The 17,445-nt window shown below is 32.8% G+C and overlaps 2 protein-coding genes and 1 pseudogene across 3 annotated transcripts; 2 read left to right on the top strand and 1 right to left on the bottom strand.

The window, feature by feature from the left end:
• The first annotated feature begins 212 nt into the window (after nucleotides 1–212).
• On the top strand, nucleotides 213–1,799 carry LOC107913423 (F-box protein At5g50450). Its single transcript, XM_016841997.2, has 3 exons — nucleotides 213–543; nucleotides 642–804; nucleotides 884–1,799. The coding sequence occupies exons 1-3, from the start codon at nucleotides 392–394 to the stop codon at nucleotides 1,637–1,639; spliced, it is 1,071 nt and encodes a 356-aa protein (XP_016697486.2). The 5' UTR covers nucleotides 213–391; the 3' UTR covers nucleotides 1,640–1,799.
• A 77-nt stretch (nucleotides 1,800–1,876) lies between these two features.
• On the top strand, nucleotides 1,877–4,714 carry LOC121211074 (uncharacterized; annotated as a pseudogene).
• Nucleotides 4,715–11,393: 6,679 nt separating this feature from the next.
• Nucleotides 11,394–16,059, bottom strand: LOC107913421 (snurportin-1). 2 transcript variants are annotated; one of them, XR_005906453.1, is made up of 7 exons: nucleotides 15,586–16,055; nucleotides 15,280–15,466; nucleotides 14,936–15,186; nucleotides 13,885–13,999; nucleotides 13,332–13,424; nucleotides 12,539–12,618; nucleotides 11,394–11,927 (listed from the first exon to the last, which is right to left on the bottom strand). XR_005906453.1 is itself a non-coding variant. In XM_016841996.2 (7 exons), exons 1-7 carry the CDS (start codon nucleotides 15,945–15,947, stop codon nucleotides 11,811–11,813), a joined length of 1,269 nt encoding a protein of 422 aa, XP_016697485.2. In that variant the 5' UTR covers nucleotides 15,948–16,059; the 3' UTR covers nucleotides 11,394–11,810. The 2 variants fall into 2 exon arrangements, 1 of the variants encoding a protein (XP_016697485.2); XM_016841996.2 differs by having other exon boundaries at nucleotides 12,539–12,682; nucleotides 15,586–16,059.
• Nucleotides 16,060–17,445: the final 1,386 nt, after the last annotated feature.

Raw genomic sequence — 17,445 nt, 5'->3', positions numbered from 1 at the left:
ATATATAAAACACAGCCCATACATAAAATTAGAAACACTAATTATTTTCATTTTGTTTTTGTAAAAAAATTTTAAAAAAACCTTGTTTGTCCACATGTCAAAAAAAAAAAACTTGTGGCCTTGTGGGTCCATAATCGAACTGAACAGTTGTCTGCAATAAATCTTTATCTTTGCCTTCTTCAAGTCTCAATGACTATATATATACGTACTGTCGTTTGGAATTTTGCTTTCATTTCGAACAACAGTTTTGTGGAAAAGAAGAAGCAAACAGAAAAGAACGGAAGCACGAATTCGATATAAAAGTACAACAAGGAAGATGGAAAGATTAATTTGAAATTAAGCTGGAGTTTCGTTTCTGTTCTTCTCCTCTCAGAAAAAAAAAAGGAAAGTTATGTTGCAGAGAAAAAAGCAAAGGATTTCTCGTAAATTCACGGATAAATCTGATCTGTTCGATGGATTACCTGAGGATCTTGTTATTTCCATCCTTTCCAAGCTCGCTTATTCCGCTTCTTCCCCTTCGGATTTCATCAACATTCTCGTAACGTACGTTTTGATTTTTTTTTCCTTTGAATTTTTTATTTTTCTTACTGTCGTTTGAAGGTAAGAATAATTGAAACTTCGAATTTTTTTATTTTTGGTAGATGTAAGAGATTAAACCGTTTGGCTCTTCATCCTTTGGTTTTATCAAAAGCTGGCTCTAAAGCTTTGGCCGTCAAAGCTGGAAACTGGTGCGATTCCGCTCACCATTTTCTCAAACACTGCATTAACGCCGGCAACGTTGAAGCTTGCTACACTCTCGGCATGGTCGGTATTTCGTACGAATTTCTTTTTTTTTTTATTTATAAAATTCATTTCTAATTAACGTAATTTGCTGCCGTTGCAGATCCAATTTTACTGCTTGCAAAACAGAGGAAGCGGAGCGTCGTTACTGGCTAAAGCAGCAATCAAATCCCACGCGCCAGCTCTCTACTCTCTTGGAGTCATTCAATTCAACGGAAGCGGTGGTTCGAAGAACGACAAGGATCTCCGTGCCGGAGTAGCCTTATGCGCGAGAGCCGCTTTCCTAGGCCACGTGGACGCCCTGCGTGAACTTGGCCATTGCTTGCAAGACGGTTACGGCGTGCGCCAACATATAGCCGAAGGACGCCGGCTGCTCATCCAAGCCAACGCGCGGGAACTTGCGTCGTCTTTAAACGCCTTAGTCAAACGAAAAGCCCAGCAACAACACCAACGTCGTTTAAATTATCAACATTATAGTTTCAAGGCGGGTTCGGGTTGTCCGTTATTGAGTGATTTCGGGTGCAATGTGCCGGCACCGGAGGTCCACCCGGTGAACGTGTTTTTAAAAGAATGGTTCGAGTCAGGGAGGGGTGCGTTGGGGCAGGGGCTAAGGCTTTGTTCTCATAAAGGGTGCGGGAGGCCCGAGACAAGGGCTCACGAGTTTAGGAGATGCTCGGTTTGCGGCACCGTGAACTATTGCTCTCGTGGTTGCCAAGCGCTTGATTGGAAGTTGAGACATAAGGCGGAATGTGGACCGATTGAAAGGTGGTTGGAAGAAGGCGGTAATGGTAATGACGGCGGCCACGGCGGTGTTGGAGAAATGGAGGAAGTTGTGGAAGCTGAACATTTTGCTATTTAAATCATAAATGCAATTATGGGTAAAAAAAATTCTTTTTTTCTTTCTTTTAATGTATGGGATGCTTTCTTTTATGTACATAAGAAAGGTTTTGACTTTCGGATTTCAATATGTTAATTTTGTATTTTTTTTTTATGAAAAAAGTGCGGGATTAGACTTCTAATAAACTTTCTTAATATAAATAAAAATTACAAATTAGTTGAACATAAATTAACTTAAATTTGTATTTGGTCTGTGGAACTGCAAAACGAATTTGAATTTAATTAAAATTTATATTTATTTATATTTTGATTCCAACTCGAATTACGCTTGATATTTCTATATTATTAGGGGCATAATATCGCTTGAATTTTTAAGGAGAAACTTCAAATCAAAAGGAAAGAACAGTATTTATAATTGTGAGAATTTTTAAGAAAATAGAAAAGCAAAACGGTATCGTTTTACTTCTAATACAATCTAAGAAAGTTGAGGAAAAATAATTATAAGAAGAGCTCCACTCCTCCATTAACGTAAATTTTGGCGGCAACGGCAACTGAGGAGATGTCGAACACAACAGAACAAACCTTAGAATGGGAGACATTGGCTCGAGCCTGGGTGAACGCATTCCCAGAAGCAAAACCTGTGAACGTAAGCCAAGTCGAATTGTGGATCAACTCCAACTTTGGCTGGCTACCACCCGACCTCCAATCCATGCCACGATCTGAGCTCATCGCTCGACTCCTCTCCATTCAAAATCACTTGAGATTACCCTCCCACTCCCAGGTTTTGATTGCTCTTCCAATCCCTTTCAGCATTTATTATGGCGAATTCTTTTTCATTACGTGTTATATGCGGTTGGGAATTGTGATAGCTTAGAATAAGTATTAATTGCTTGGATACTGTTTCCATTTACATGATCCTAGAAAAAGAAAAATCTGGGTCCTTTTTACTATTACTTGATTATTTCGTATTCTTACAACGTTAAGATTGTCAAATAGATTGATCAAAACATGGGTGGAAAATCAATGCTTGTAAGACAGAAGAAAAAAACTTGGTTCTCTTTTAGCTCTTGATTCTGGGACCCGTTTGAATTGGTTTTAGCTGCTTTCTAGTAATTCGTATTTCGCTCCTACTAAATGAATTGGAGAAGATTACCTCTAACGATTCTAGTTTTTGTTCCTTGTACCAGACCGATCCGCGTTTCAGGTAACATAGGATGATCTAACCCTTTTTCTCCGTCTCTTATTAAAGGAAAAGGAACCGAGTCAGCCTGATCTTCTGCCGGTTCGTTTTCAGCGCACTGATCAGTGGATACCAGTATACTCATGGTTAGAATCTTTGGATACTGATGAAGTAGTCAAATCTAAAGATATCTCTGATTGGTTAAACGAGAACCTGCAGGTCAAGGACCAATTGTGTTCTAGGCATTCCAAATACCATTGATGCACTATATAAAGAAATGCCATTTAAAGATAATAAAAAGGAGGGAGAAGAAGGTAATGGTTCTTCTAACTTGTAAGTAGAAACTGTTTGATGTTTCAAATTTGGATGTTTGGTCTTCTTGTGTTTGATAAGCGAATGTTTAGTTTAGTTGGTATAGGTGTCCTGGTAAAAGTGTTTGCATTCTGTGTTATTTATCCTGCCATTTCATTTACTTTTACCCAATTTCATTAATTGATACTTCTCTGCTTTCATACTACTTCTGAATGGTGATACTTCCTTGAACAGGTTAGTTTGCAGCCCTCGAATAACGGAACTGCATTGAAAGTTCAGAAGGATGTTGCAAAAAAACCAGCAGCACTGCTAAGTATGTATCATTTTTCTACTTATGATTTTTAGGAAAGCTTTGGATGTTCAATATCAATGGAGTGATTTTAGTGGGATATTCTAGTGTCCCTCTCTGGTATTAATCTTTTCGATAACCATGAGCTTTAAGTTGTTTGTGGCTATTGTTTTCTCTTTTCCTAATCTTCAAAAATTACCTGTGTTGTTCTCTGTGTTGATGAGGTTTAATGGTCATTTTGATTTTTAGTTTCTAAGTCTTCAGTTTGCCCAGGTTTCATATTTTTCCTTCTTGTTGTTATCTGTTTCCATGGGATGCACTTTTTGAAGGTTTCGCTGCTTGTTGCTTTTACACTTTGCTTCTTCCTTTGCGTTTTTGTCAAATAAATTTCATGAAAAACAAGCAAACAGCTAGAATGTAATACCAGTTCAAGGATAATCTTCAGCTATGTTACTCAAACTCAGGTGTGAGTGTTAAAAATAAATATGTGCCCTACATATGGTAAGTTCATTTTTTTAAAAAGAGTTTTTCTTTTTCATATATTCAGGAGGCTCTTAGAGAATCATATTCCTATACCCATGTAAAAAAATTGAAGAGTCAAAATAGTATAGAATTTCAACATGTTATAGAATTTGTTTGCATTATCTATAGCTCATTACTTGTTTTGACATTTATATTGTGTTTCCCTCTTGTTGTTAGATATGAGATACTTACGTCCAATTCGTTAATCTCAGAGATGTTCATATATTCTTCAATTATTGTTGTAATGCGAGTTTAATACTTTCTTTTATCCATCACTTGGGACTAATACGCCTTTGTTTCATGATATCTAGGCAATCCTTTGAACAATATACCTAAAGACAGTGATCTCTACATAGCAAAACGAAATGAAGCTTTACGCAAATATGAGATGTGAGTCATTTATTTGATTCATCCATTTCTAGTTAGAACTTAATGATTTTTTTTTTATTTTTTTAAAAAAATGTTTTCGCCATATTCAAGAGATTTGACTTCAAATTTTAACATATGCAAATTTATTTGGTAATTGTAATGATGAAATTTCAGCTTATTAGAGTTGGAGAAGAAGCTTTCCCCCGTATTCTCAAAGAATAAATGAAAAGGAATTTCAAAAAGAGTGGAATCAACCATGATGATGACGACTTCTCCACTCAGTAACATTTTTATTTTCTTTTTCATCATGAAATAATCCATTATGTAAATGATTAGGTTATGGAGATTCTGTTAGAACAGTGAAACTTTGATATATGATTTAAAACTGTAAATTAGGATTTGTTAGGTAAGATTATCAAAAATAAATCAAGAACAAATTAAATGTAAAAGCATATCTGAATCATTTATTTATAATTTGAAATCATAATCTTAATATATAACTTTTTAACATTAAATTTCAATTCTTTATTTAATAATTAAATCACAATAAACTTTAACTAAATTAAATCACTTTTAATTTGGGCTAACTTTTTATTATAATAAATAATTTGTAATTTTATTATTATATCAATGGGATGCCCCTATTATCTAACAATCTCTCATTGGACCACATATATATACTAATTACTTTATAATTACATGTCATTATATAAATTTATGAGCTTAAAATTTACTATCATATGTAAAAGGTATTCCGAACAATCTCATCCATTAAATTATATTAACACCAAACCAAGACAACTTTGGTTACATATATCGTAACTAAATCCATCCATGATCCTGTATATTAACACAAGCAAATGACATAGATCGAGTATAAATGTGTAGCATGGAAATTACATGCGACGTGATCTAAACATATCTATTTTCAACTGGTCCTCCTTAAACCTTAGTGAGATCAAAACTTACCAAAATCAAAGTGTGAATAAACTAAATAAACTTTATTTCTGCAGAAAATAATCTTAAAAACTGTAAGCCAAAATAATCGAAAATGTACCTATAACAAAAACATTTAAAATTACAAACTCTCACTAAAATCAAATATCCTGAAATTACATTACACCTATATGAACAATATGCTCATCAAAACCTTGGGTGGTAGTCCCTTAATAAGCGGATCCACAATAATAGAGTTTGTCCCAATATGTTTTATAAATACCTGATCACTATAAATTTTTTACATTAACGGCCAGAAATTTAAAGTCTCTATGCTTTGACTTTGATATGCAACTATTGTTATTGAAATAAAAGACTATCATTTATTTATTGTCAGAATTTGCACCTTAACAACAAAATTTTGCATCCATGTTCAATAAAATCGGAGTTTGTATACTTGACGATCTCTAACTTATCATACTTTCGCTATGTGAGCATGTAATGTTTTGTTTTCTGAAGATAATGTACAAATTATTTAGTTGATTTCCAGTGATACATATTTGAATGGTTCAAATATTTACACAACATCCCAATAAAGTGAACAATGTCTAAACGCGTACAAACTTGAACATATAAATTAGACTTCCCACAGCTAAAATGTAAGGAATCTTATACATTTTCATAATCTCAAAATCATTTTTGGGACATTGATTGGGATTATTCATAATCTTACTGAACTTGTGATATACACAATCATTATCCAAAGCCATCTTGAAATTGAATGAGATAATCACTTGGTAAATATTGCGATACCACTAATGAAAGGCTTACTTAAGCCCATAGATGAATTTCTTTAATTGGAAACCATTGATTTTGTATTACCGAACACAAAGTTTTTTGGTTGCACCATATAAATCGTCTCATCAATATTACCATTAAGAAATACAGTCTTGACATTCATCTAATGTAGCTTAAGGTCAATATATGCCACTAAAGCCATTATAACCTCTTCTCGAATGGACCTTCTTATTGACGTTAGTTCTTGAGGTTGTAGAGTTTGTTACTTAACCAAAAGGTTTAACGATATTTTTTTATCTAGAGTTGCTATTTGAACAATATCAACTACATATTCTTCTTCAAAGGCAATGTCCTTAATTAATTTTCCCCTCGCAAACACAACATCTTTAAAGAATGAGCATTATCTGTCTTAAAAAAAATAGCCTTAGTTGGATCATAAAATTTGTAACCCCTAGATTTTTTAGAGTATCCAAAAAAATCAAAGGGATTAGAAATATCGTCAGACACAAGTCTCTCAATTCTCCTTTTGGAGATATAACCTAATCTTTTATGTCACAGCGAAGTCAAATTCTTAATGGTAATTTGTGTTCATTAGCTATTATGATACTATGTAATGATTCATTAAATGAAGTAATAGTATTAAGTAAAATAGATTATCATAGCCTGATAAAGAATTAAAGCCAACCAAATTTGAATTTTGAAAAAAAATGAAAAAATTCTATTTTAAAAATGAACAAAAATAAATAAATTTGTCCAATGCTGAAAATTGAATTTCGCCTAAAAGGCAATATAATATAATTCAATTCTACATAATATATAAAGTTCCTATTGCTTCAATTTCTATCGAATGATTATTTTCTAGGTAAATATATATCTTTCACCATCATTTGACTTTTGAAAATTACGACAATCCTACATAGATAAGCTGTGTGAGTTATTGCATTGAAACCTATCCACCAAGTGTTTCTAAGTACCGAAGTCAAATTAACCTCAAAATAAACAAAATCAAGAAGTGTACCTTTCTTAACACGCCAAGCATGATAATTGGTACAACTCTCTTTTTTATGACATTTCGCACCACAGAAGAAACAACCATCATTGGTTGGTTCCTTTTATTGTTTCTTTTCTGGTGTGATATCCACAACTTCTTTAATCTTCTTTCTCTTTTGTCCTTCTTATCTTTCAGGGTTGTGATTGAATGAGCACTTTCTGTCATTTCTTGCTTCAACCTTTCATCTTCCTAAATAAAATGTGAGATGAACTCATTTAGAGATCAAGTCTCTTTCTAACAATTATAGCCCACCTTAAACTGATTAAACTATGATGGAAGAGATATAAAACCTTAAACTGACAATTATAGCTCACTTTAAACTAGATACACTAGCAAGCCTTCAAAGAGTTCTAGCTTAGGTGCTTTCAACTTTGAAACAATATGAGACATTTCCATAATGTACTCATTGATATTACCTTTCTCTTTATAACTCATCGAAATTAGATTTGTTAAGAGTGTATCAATTTTAGGCTTTTCATTCTTGACAAACATTTTTTCAAAGTCAGCTAAGAATTCCTTAACAGTGGTATTCTTATCAAGCATAGTGCCGATTTGATCTCTCTCACCTTTCCATCTCATTACTTTGATCAGAGGTACTTCCATTTGTAACTAGTGGAGGAGAATCATCCTTTTAACTCAAGGTCATGATCCATGACTTCAAGAACAATCATAAGATTCTCTTGGTATAATTTAAAGTTAGTGTCATTTAACATAGGAATCGAGTTAATGTTGGTTGTGATGTTGGTAGGTGTAATAATAGCTGAATCAAACAAAACAAGCTCATATACGATTTTAAATTTAAACGATAATAATTTGAATAAAAGTAAACCATATCTGAAGATACCATGCACTCCATTAATAGTTCACCTTTGGACAAAAATATTAACTTATAAGTGATATCTTGGTGTAGTAATCAAATATTGACAATAAAAACATGTCGAATTATAAATCTTCTTCTGGGCTGATTTATTACTCAGATGTAAAACCGAATAATTGTAACATGTTTATTGCCACAGTTGCACATGTAATTTTGGTAAATATTAACCTTAACATGGCTTAAGTTACATGCATAAAACTTTTTTATATTTTAAAATAAAGTAATTTCCACAACAAAAGATACTTTGACAACTTGTTTATTCAATTAAGTTATCTTAAAATATATATAAATATAAAAATATTTAAATTCAAAATTTTCATAAGGTCAAATTTGAATTTTTTTTTATCACACTATGTTTCTCAAAATAAAATTGTTTTAATGTCATAATAAAAAGCCGAAAACTTAAATCTTTGACTGATTTTATATATAATAAAAATAAAAATTTATGCAACCAAATATATGGAACCATCAAATCCTAAACCAAATAACATTCAACTATATTTAAAACCAGAATTTTTAAACATGTATTATAGTGAACATGATTTTGCAGTAAAACATCCATATATAATGAGAAAATTAACAACTTCAATTTTGTCAATTATAACTAATTTCATAAAATTAATTTGATAAAAATTGGTAATTGAATCCGTAAATGTTTATAAGAAAATCATTAATTAATCCAAATAATGACATAAAAAAACAATACAAAATCAATGCATAATTTAACCCTAAACTTGAACCAAAACATTCCATTAGATATTGACCTACGGTAGTTGTACGGAAAAAAAGAAATCTTTCAATCGCACACCTCGTTCTATATAAAACATTAAAAGTCAAATTGACAAAACCAAAGCAAAGAATTAAACATAGCCATAACCCAATACCCAATGCCAAATAAATTTATACAAAATCCGCCATAATAACCAAAAATCATTCCCTACAATTATCAAATCCAAACAATTCAACATCAATCTCAATTACATTCTAACATAAATATCAAAATTTTACATCAAATTCATAAATAAAAAATTAAGATTGAATCATTCCAAAATAATAGAAAAATTAATTTGTTCTTCCCACTTATTAAAATCGTAAAACTCATATATATAAAACTTAAAACCGTAAATCAAAATCAGGTCATCAAAAATAAAACTAAATGCGAAAGCGTATTTAAATCCATTGATATCTTGAGATCGTATGATTTTGATATTCCAAATTAACACACAAATATTTTAGAGAATGGTAACTCTTTTATGAAGATGACATATTAGAAAAGTTACGTATTTATAATTTTGGATTATAACCCTAATATATAACTTTGCACATGAACTTTAATTTCTAATCAGTCCATCATCAATTAAAAATTAATTATTAGAATATTTACACATATTTAGTTCATCCTTTATTTAATAACATCATTAAATCACTTCAAAATTCAGTTAACTTTTTATGATATTATATAATAACATATGACTTTCATATTATCTAACAAATTCACATTCATGCATTGTTGAGGGCAATAATTAGATAGCTCATGGATCTCTGCAATTATGCAAATGAGCTATTGTTCATCAATGGCTGGTGCTTTACTTCATCACTTGCCATCAATGAAATCACAACCCTTTTAACACATTTTGCACAAGGAAATTACTGCAATGTCTTTCGTTGAGCTATTATGATCACAATTGGAAATGTCAGATGGATCAGTAAAGTTTTGAAGAAATTAAACTCTTTTGGGTCAAAAATGGATTTTGAAATTTTACTTTCAGAAAATGAATTTACCTTTTTCTTTTTTCTTTTAAATGTTGGTTTCAAACTTGATTAAGTTTTATTTTTATTTATTAAAAAAATATTTTTTAATATATATAATATTTGAATTCAATTTTATTAAAAGCTCAATCGATTAAACTTATTTAGTAAATAAAACCTATTGTTAAATAAAGTAAAAGTATTAAACCACTATACCTCATATTGAATTTTAATCCTTCCACTAATAAAATAAAAAATAATAATAAGTTGCTTTATATATATTAGATAAACGAGTAAAATGATTCTTTATTAAAATTGTGCAACTAAATATTTATTTTATCTTTTTATATATAAAATGTAATGATAAATTTAGTCTCTAATTTTTACATCTTTATTAAATTTGGTTCTTAATCTTTTATTAAAGCAAATTGGATCCTTCATTGTTAACATAATACAATTTTGTCTTATAGCAACATCATCAAATAATTTAGAAATTATAAAAATTATAAGTTTTTAAAATTGTAAATGATAAAAAATTAAAAATGCAAAAGAATTTCAAGTTTTTTTTAAAAATAAAAATTATAAAATTTGTGAAAAAAATCTTTCAAAAAATTAAGAATTTAATAATTTTAAAGTTACCTTGGATTGAATTCTGGTATCTCTCTAATTGATCAAGTGTCATCTAAAATAAGTAATCTTGTTGAAAGTTAAAATTTAAAGTTAGATTTTTGACATATAAATTTACCCTTTAACGTTTGTTTTTTTTTTTAATTTGATTTTTTTATAGTTAAATTTGACCTTTTAAAAAAAATCAAATTTAATTACCGACTTTTCAGAAAGAGTCAAATTGTTTTTCTTTAATCAAAATATTGATTAAAACATTAAAATTTTAAACATGATAGCCTGAATGGTAATCTACGGTTTTTTAGATGGAAAGAAACCGTCATTGAACATAAAAAAAAGGCCTCATCCAGATCTGGAAAAACAAAACACAAACAGACTTGTTAGAAGTGATTTTAAAGACAAAAGCAAACTGTTTTGTATAAGAATGTTTGAAACAACAAGAAAATATTAAAACTCTTAATTTTGATGTGTTTCTTGACTGAACAAGATAGGAGAACGTTTTTCTTGAAACAACTTTAACTTAGAACGAAAGTCAATAAAATCAACAAGCTAAAACATCAAGAACTAACTTAAATAAGCAAGAAACGATAAAGTAAGGATAGAAAAGAGAAGATGACATCCGATTTCATGCTAAGCTTTTTTTTTTTTGAATTTTTATTTATTTTGAATTTTTTATTTTTTAAATATTTATAATTTATAAATTATTTGTTGAAGTAACTTATAACAAATGATGTCATGTTAATATAAAGCACAGGTAGACTCCCACGAGTTATCAGGTTAATATTGCTGAAAATTTAATATTTTGAACAACATTTCCATTAAAAAAAAGTTATTTGACTCTTTTTAAAAAATTATGGTCCATTTTAGCCCAAAAAAAGAAAAAACCAAATAATTTGCTATGTTAAAAGCTAATTTTTTAAAATTATGACTATATTGGCATAATATGTAAAAGTTAAAAACTAAATTTATTATTATACCTATTTTTAAGCTGCCACTTCACTGTTCAGCTAAAGGTTGACTAATTTAAAAAATTCATAATTAAGTGACAAAAAAGAAAACAAGCTCGTAGTTGAGTGAGTTGTGTACTTTATTTATTTTTTTAACCAAATTCAAATACCTTATAAGTACAAATTTAGAACTATACATCTTTAGTCAGGCATAGATACTCTGGTATGCTGGAACAGTAAATTACAGTCACTCATGTATGATACAATCTCTCTCAATAGTTTCCTACACACAAAAAGACAACAATTTGGCTTTCAACATAAGATCTCTATTGAAACCCTCCACACCCTTGGCTGAGCCAAGTTCAATTACATACCTAATTTATGCCAAAAAAACATCTATCTCCTGCATTGTGCATGCAATTCATCTGGTAGTAACCCAACAAGGCATCTTCAGTTTCCCTCTACTCCACAATGGGTTTTAAACTTGGCCCGCACAGAACACAAATATCGAACCTCGTATAATTAATATATATATATAGTCAACCAACCATCTCGATGTCACTTGGTGTCTTTTCTTGATCATTTGCGGAGTTAATTGATGCTAGAAGATCATCTATCTTTAGAGGAGAATGTCGAACCATGAACTGGAACAAAACCTGCAGAGCAGATTCGAGGATGTTTTTAATTTGAAGGTATCATTTAAAGGGAAAATTAATAATTTAAAACACAGAAAGGCAAACATGGACTACACGAAAGATTTACTAGTCTCCACTGAGAAACAACAGATCTTAGAAATTAATATGGCCAAAAAGAGAAAGAAAATAAGATAATAAATAGACAAACCTCCTTCAATTTTGCTTACATTTTATCATAGAGAACCGACTAATTTGGTAGGGGATTGACACTGTCTAAACTAGGAAGCATCTGGTGCATCTATACCCCCTCTACAAAGATTTGAGTTGAAATGCCTAATTCCACCAATCAAAATGAGATTCTACATATGGCATAGACAATGCAAATGCTGAATGATCATTAAGAATCATTTCAGGGCCAATTTTATTTATGAACTTTAAAGTAGACAAGGGATTTACAGAACTATCCAAATAAGAATTAGTCCAAAAACTTCATCGCAGAGGTAAGAGTACACAAAATATCTCAAACAATAGCTAACTATTAACATTTTGACATTTCCCTCGACTGATTTGGGTATGGGTTTTAATTTCAACAATAATGTTATAAATTGTATCATGCATGCTTTTCTACCAACCTTTGAGTAACTATCTGCAAAAGCACGTGCCCGGTTGGACTTGCCAAGATAAATCAAATCAGCCTTCTCAAGCTTCCCATCTGCAAAACTCAATCCTCCATCACCAATAGCAAACCGTAAAAGGTTCCCTGTATGCAGCCCTGACTGGGTATTTGGAAGAGTGGGAAAATCGGATAAAAGAAAAGAGAAATATTAAATGTAAGCCAAGTGGGATGTTAAAAGCAAGGTTGGAGAGGAAGGGTGCTTAAAGTTCTACAATTTATTTTCCTTTCTAGCTTGTATTTCAAGAAATCTGGCTCATGAGCCAGCCACTCAGCTCAAGAAGCAGACGGTCTTAATTGTAGAAGGAAACATGCTGGTGTAATGGAACATCATCAAGATGAAAACTTGGGTTCTAGGCTCCTTTATGCTTCAATTTAAATAGACCAAATTTATAATTATCACCATTTCAAAGGGGCTGTCCAATTGAGAGAACTAGGAGCTTTGATCTCATGTCAGAATTCAATTCTAGCGGAGGGGAGGAAGGAATTACAGGATGGGAGGGAGCTACCTATTTTGACTAGCTCAAAGCCCAATGATTGCACTTACAAATTTGAAGCAACAGCTAACTGCATTGATATATCATAGACTTTGACAAATAAAATAACAATGGCCAATTATAGATGAACAGATCATTGTAATTAGTTGGAAGCAATGATTACGGCACCATGCATTTGGCTTGGATGGGTACTTATGGTTAAGCAACGATTATCACATTATGCATTTGGCTCAATATGGGTATTCAAAACCATACCTTTTCTATTATATCCCCGTCTAAGCAGCCAAACAGCACGGGAGGGTCATCTGATGTTACCAGTTTTCTATCATCTTGCAGCTCCAAAACTACCTGATAACAGAAGAGAGAACAATTGGTTATAGTTTTACTCCATATGTATAGATCTACTAAAAAGGAGATACTAGTTTTTTATTATTTGTCTTAAACCCCATGGTTATATTTTTCCCTTTAAGGTATCTTCTCTAATTAGTCCAAAAGCACAATGTGACTTTTATTTCATGCTTTAGGAAGCTTTGCTTTTGAATTTCATAGCCAAATGTTACTCTAGAGAGAGTAATTGTCTGAACCAAGCTATCACACAGAAAACAATGCATGGATCGGAAATATTAAGAGCGACCTGTCTATGTTAAAACTTCAAACATCAACTTACAGACAATAACTCACGCAAATTAATTATATTAGTCATTGCTCATATTAGTCATTGCTCTTCAGTAAAAAAATGAGAAAGAAACAAGTCCTAATTTGTTTGAAAGGGTGAGCGTAGAGAATAACAAATGCTGCATCAAGATACCTGTTGTTGGCTTGGAATCTCTCCTTTACCATCAGTGTCAATAACATATTGACTACAGTTTTCATCCTTCCAGACTAATGCTAGAGGTGTATTGCCAGTTTGATAGAGTGCATGCCTATGAAGGAAATAAAGTAAAACTCACTGGTCAGAATACACAAACAGGAGAGAGACAAAATCTGCTATGAGGAGATGTTGAGAGGTCCTAATGATAAAACAAAATCTAAGAACAGGAAAAACAACAAAAGAAGCAATATATATCCATCTTCCATGGGATGCACAAAGATAGGCTTCATCTATGATTTCCAAAGGCATCATTAGGATACAAGCAACCTTACCTGCTAAATAGGAGCAGCATCCTTCTTAACAAGGAAGAAAGTCCGCTTTTAATCTTTATAACTCCTTTTACAGGAAAATTCCATTAAAGTAGGACAAACACTTTACTTTATACTTGTTATAACAATTAAGTTGTACAAGTTGTTGGGTAGACTATGGGTGTGGTTCACACTGCATGTGGTGTGGAAAGCCACTAAGGATGGAGGTTTAGGGTGGTGTTTTGGCTGAGCGATGGCTAATGATTATGTCCATGTTCCCCTTGGTCTTGGAAGAGGGGCTATTTATTGGAGAAAGAGGGATAGGAGTGGGTCTCTCATATCATGATTGCCTCCTTAGTAGAGTCCAATTAAGACTCAAGTTAGGGCATGGTCTGGTACTTTGATGTAGGGTTGGCGAGCTTAGGAAGTCAAAAAAATTAAAGAGATTGGATCTGATGTGATGGCTGTCATTGATGGCATCATGGCGAAGCTCCCTCTGTGGTGGGGGGGACTCAAACTCTCATCTAATTGTTTAAGAATAAGAACCAACAAAGTGCTCAAATTTACACCTTAGTTCAGACTATGGAAGCATACATGTTCCTTAGATCACAAGAGAAATAAAATGAAAGCAATGCCAATCATCCATGCACAAAAAAGGCAAAAGACTCCCATTACAGAGTAAATTCTATTACTTAGGACAATGGGAAACTGAGTACATATTTTTGAGGAAAATAACTCACTTGTTATAAAACAGTAATCCATCCTTAGCATATGGCACAACTCCAGTGTATGCTGAATATAGGCCACTCGAATCACAATTATACACTGGAACAGCACTGAACCTAAATTTATGATAATGTGAAGGTGCATTGCAAGCACCGCTCTCTTCGAGCTTCGAGTTCAACCAATAGAATCTAAACTCAGCAGTACAATCATAGAGAGAGTATCCATTCCAACAAACCATATCAATCACATAGTAAGTCTGATCCAACTGCAACAAGAATCAAGCTTCAACAGAATCAAAACCAAACAATATATCAGCATTAACATGATTCCTATCTTCACTGTTTCTGGTTTTTCATACCTCGTGGAAAATGCAATCCAGGATACAATATGATTGAGCTGAACCCGAGCCATCTCTGATCTTGGCTCCAGCTGGTAAGGCCGATGGGAAATGATGCAAAATGGAGCCGTTTCTTTGCCTGCTCACTGTCGTTCCGTTTGATGAAACCACAAAGCATCGCTTTCCAGCTGGCCTTGCAAATACATACCTTTAAAGAAGGGAGAAAAAAAAAAGAAACTTCACTTCAGAAGCAATTAAAACGTTGCAAAAATCCCTAATTAACACTGCAACAAACGATTAAACATATTTATGAGAATCCCTAATTACCAGTCCTGCGCCAAGCGATCAGGGACGTCGATCATCCACTCAGGAAGCATAAGCTGCCTCGCGAACCATTTTCGAACCTCTGGTCCTCGGAGCTTCGAAGCTTGACGGACATCGAGGTCTTTCGAAAAAGCTTCAGATTCTTGTTCGGATTCGGGTACGGTTTCTATTTCGGTGTCGGATTGTTCGGGTTGGGATTCGGGTGCAGCAGACTGGAGCGAGAGAATAGATGAAGCCAAGCAGCGAGCTTGCTGTTGAGCATCGCGACGATTCTGCGCTTGACGGAGCAGCGAGAGCTCCCTCCGCTTCTGCTGATCGGATATAGCCGCTCGCTTGAACGGACGGCGAATGTCGTGCGGCGCCATTGCTTATTGAACGACTTAAACCTTCCGCTATATTCTTCCCCGTTACAAACGGTTCAAAAGAACAGGCTCGATAAGGTAGTTTCTTATAGGGTAAAGCAATCGATCGTCGAATTATTTTTCATATATATATATATATATATATATGGTAAATTACACTAATAATCACTTAATATTGAGTAGCTAACAAAACAGTTATTAGTTTCATTTCAGTCAATTAATTTTTGAAAAATAATAAAACAGCCACTAATGTTATAAAAAAGTGACAAAACAGTCATTAATTAATAATTTCCGTTAGTGTCTTAACGGGACCGCTGATGTGGCAAGTTAACTTGTTGATGTGGTCAGTTGATTTGCCACGTTAGATGTCCACAGTGGAAACCCACCTAATTTAAGAAGAAATTGAAAAAAAAACTAAAAAAACCCCATAAGAGAGAAGAAGAAGAAGAAGAAGAAGAAGAAGAAGAAGAAGAAGAAGAAGAAGAAGAAGAAGAAGAAGAAGAAGAAGGAGAAGAAGAAGAAGAGACTGTAAATAAAAAAGTTTTCTTTGCCTAATTTGGCGGGGTCTGATTCTTTGCCATTGAAACATCATGTCTTTGCTCTTCTTCTTCTTCTTGGCTCTCTTCCTTTGTAACCTTCTGCCATTGTTGGTAGGGTCTTGTGGTTTTTCCATATTGAGACGTGGTTTACTGTTCGAATCCCACGTGACCAGGAGGTGGTTACAGAAGTGCATTCGGGTGCCTTTTCTTCAAGACCAATGACATGGTTCAAGTTGTTGAAGCTCCTAACTCCGTACGAAATAAAGTCTCCTTCTCTATTTTTAGGTTTCTTGATGGAGAGGTCTCCTTGAAAGGTAAGGCCACTCCCACCCTACATCAACCTGACTCGTCATCACTTGATATAATGTTGGTATGTTTATCTTTAATGTAACACCCCTATCCCGTAACCGTCGCCGGAATAGGTAAGGGGCATTACCGGACTTGTAACTCATGCCAGATCAGTAAAATTTTGAACATTTTCTTGAAGTAAAGATCATTCAATTGGATAATTGCTAGACACAACCAGGGATAAAATTTAAAAACTTATAAAAGTAAACATTCAAAAGATGTCATATTCGCATGGCTTATATACATTAACCAAAATATCCTCCCACTACTAGTCTATTCTATACATGCCATAGGGTAATCCAAAACATAGCAGTACCAAACAGTGGATAGTGATAGTGTGACAAGTTGCTGACGATCCCCGAGCAAAAAGGCCAGGATCAACAATCTATAAAACAGAGAAACATAACAACAGAGTAAGCTTTTGTAAGCTTAGTAAGTCTTAAGCAATTTAAAACCAGTGAACCCAAATATAACCAATTTGTTTATTTGATTCACATATATCATTTCATTTCATATCTATAGTTATCCTCATCGGACAAATCAAAATGTATATCTCCCAATATCCTATAGTATTTCTCCATAACCGAATACTCACATATTCATATGGCATTTTC

The sequence above is a fragment of the Gossypium hirsutum genome, chromosome A12 (genome assembly GCF_007990345.1).
Source record: "Gossypium hirsutum isolate 1008001.06 chromosome A12, Gossypium_hirsutum_v2.1, whole genome shotgun sequence".
Classification (NCBI taxonomy): Eukaryota; Viridiplantae; Streptophyta; class Magnoliopsida; order Malvales; family Malvaceae; genus Gossypium; species Gossypium hirsutum.
Note: the sequence above shows the minus strand (reverse complement) of the source record. Positions and strands in the feature narration are given on the sequence as shown.

Excerpts from the sequence above, each read along its gene's own strand:
- LOC107913423 (XM_016841997.2), top strand. The coding sequence starts at position 392 with ATGTTGCAGAGAAAAAAGCAAAGGATTTCTCGTAAATTCACGGATAAA. Across the intron at positions 544-641 it reads TTCATCAACATTCTCGTAAC|ATGTAAGAGATTAAACCGTT; the intron begins GTACGTTTTGAT and ends TATTTTTGGTAG. Across the intron at positions 805-883 it reads CTTGCTACACTCTCGGCATG|ATCCAATTTTACTGCTTGCA; the intron begins GTCGGTATTTCG and ends CTGCCGTTGCAG.
- LOC107913421 (XM_016841996.2), bottom strand. The coding sequence starts at position 15,947 with ATGGCGCCGCACGACATTCGCCGTCCGTTCAAGCGAGCGGCTATATCC. Across the intron at positions 15,467-15,585 it reads GATCGCTTGGCGCAGGACTG|GTATGTATTTGCAAGGCCAG; the intron begins GTAATTAGGGAT and ends CCTTCTTTAAAG. Across the intron at positions 11,928-12,538 it reads TTGCAGATAGTTACTCAAAG|GTTTTGTTCCAGTTCATGGT; the intron begins GTTGGTAGAAAA and ends TCTGCTCTGCAG.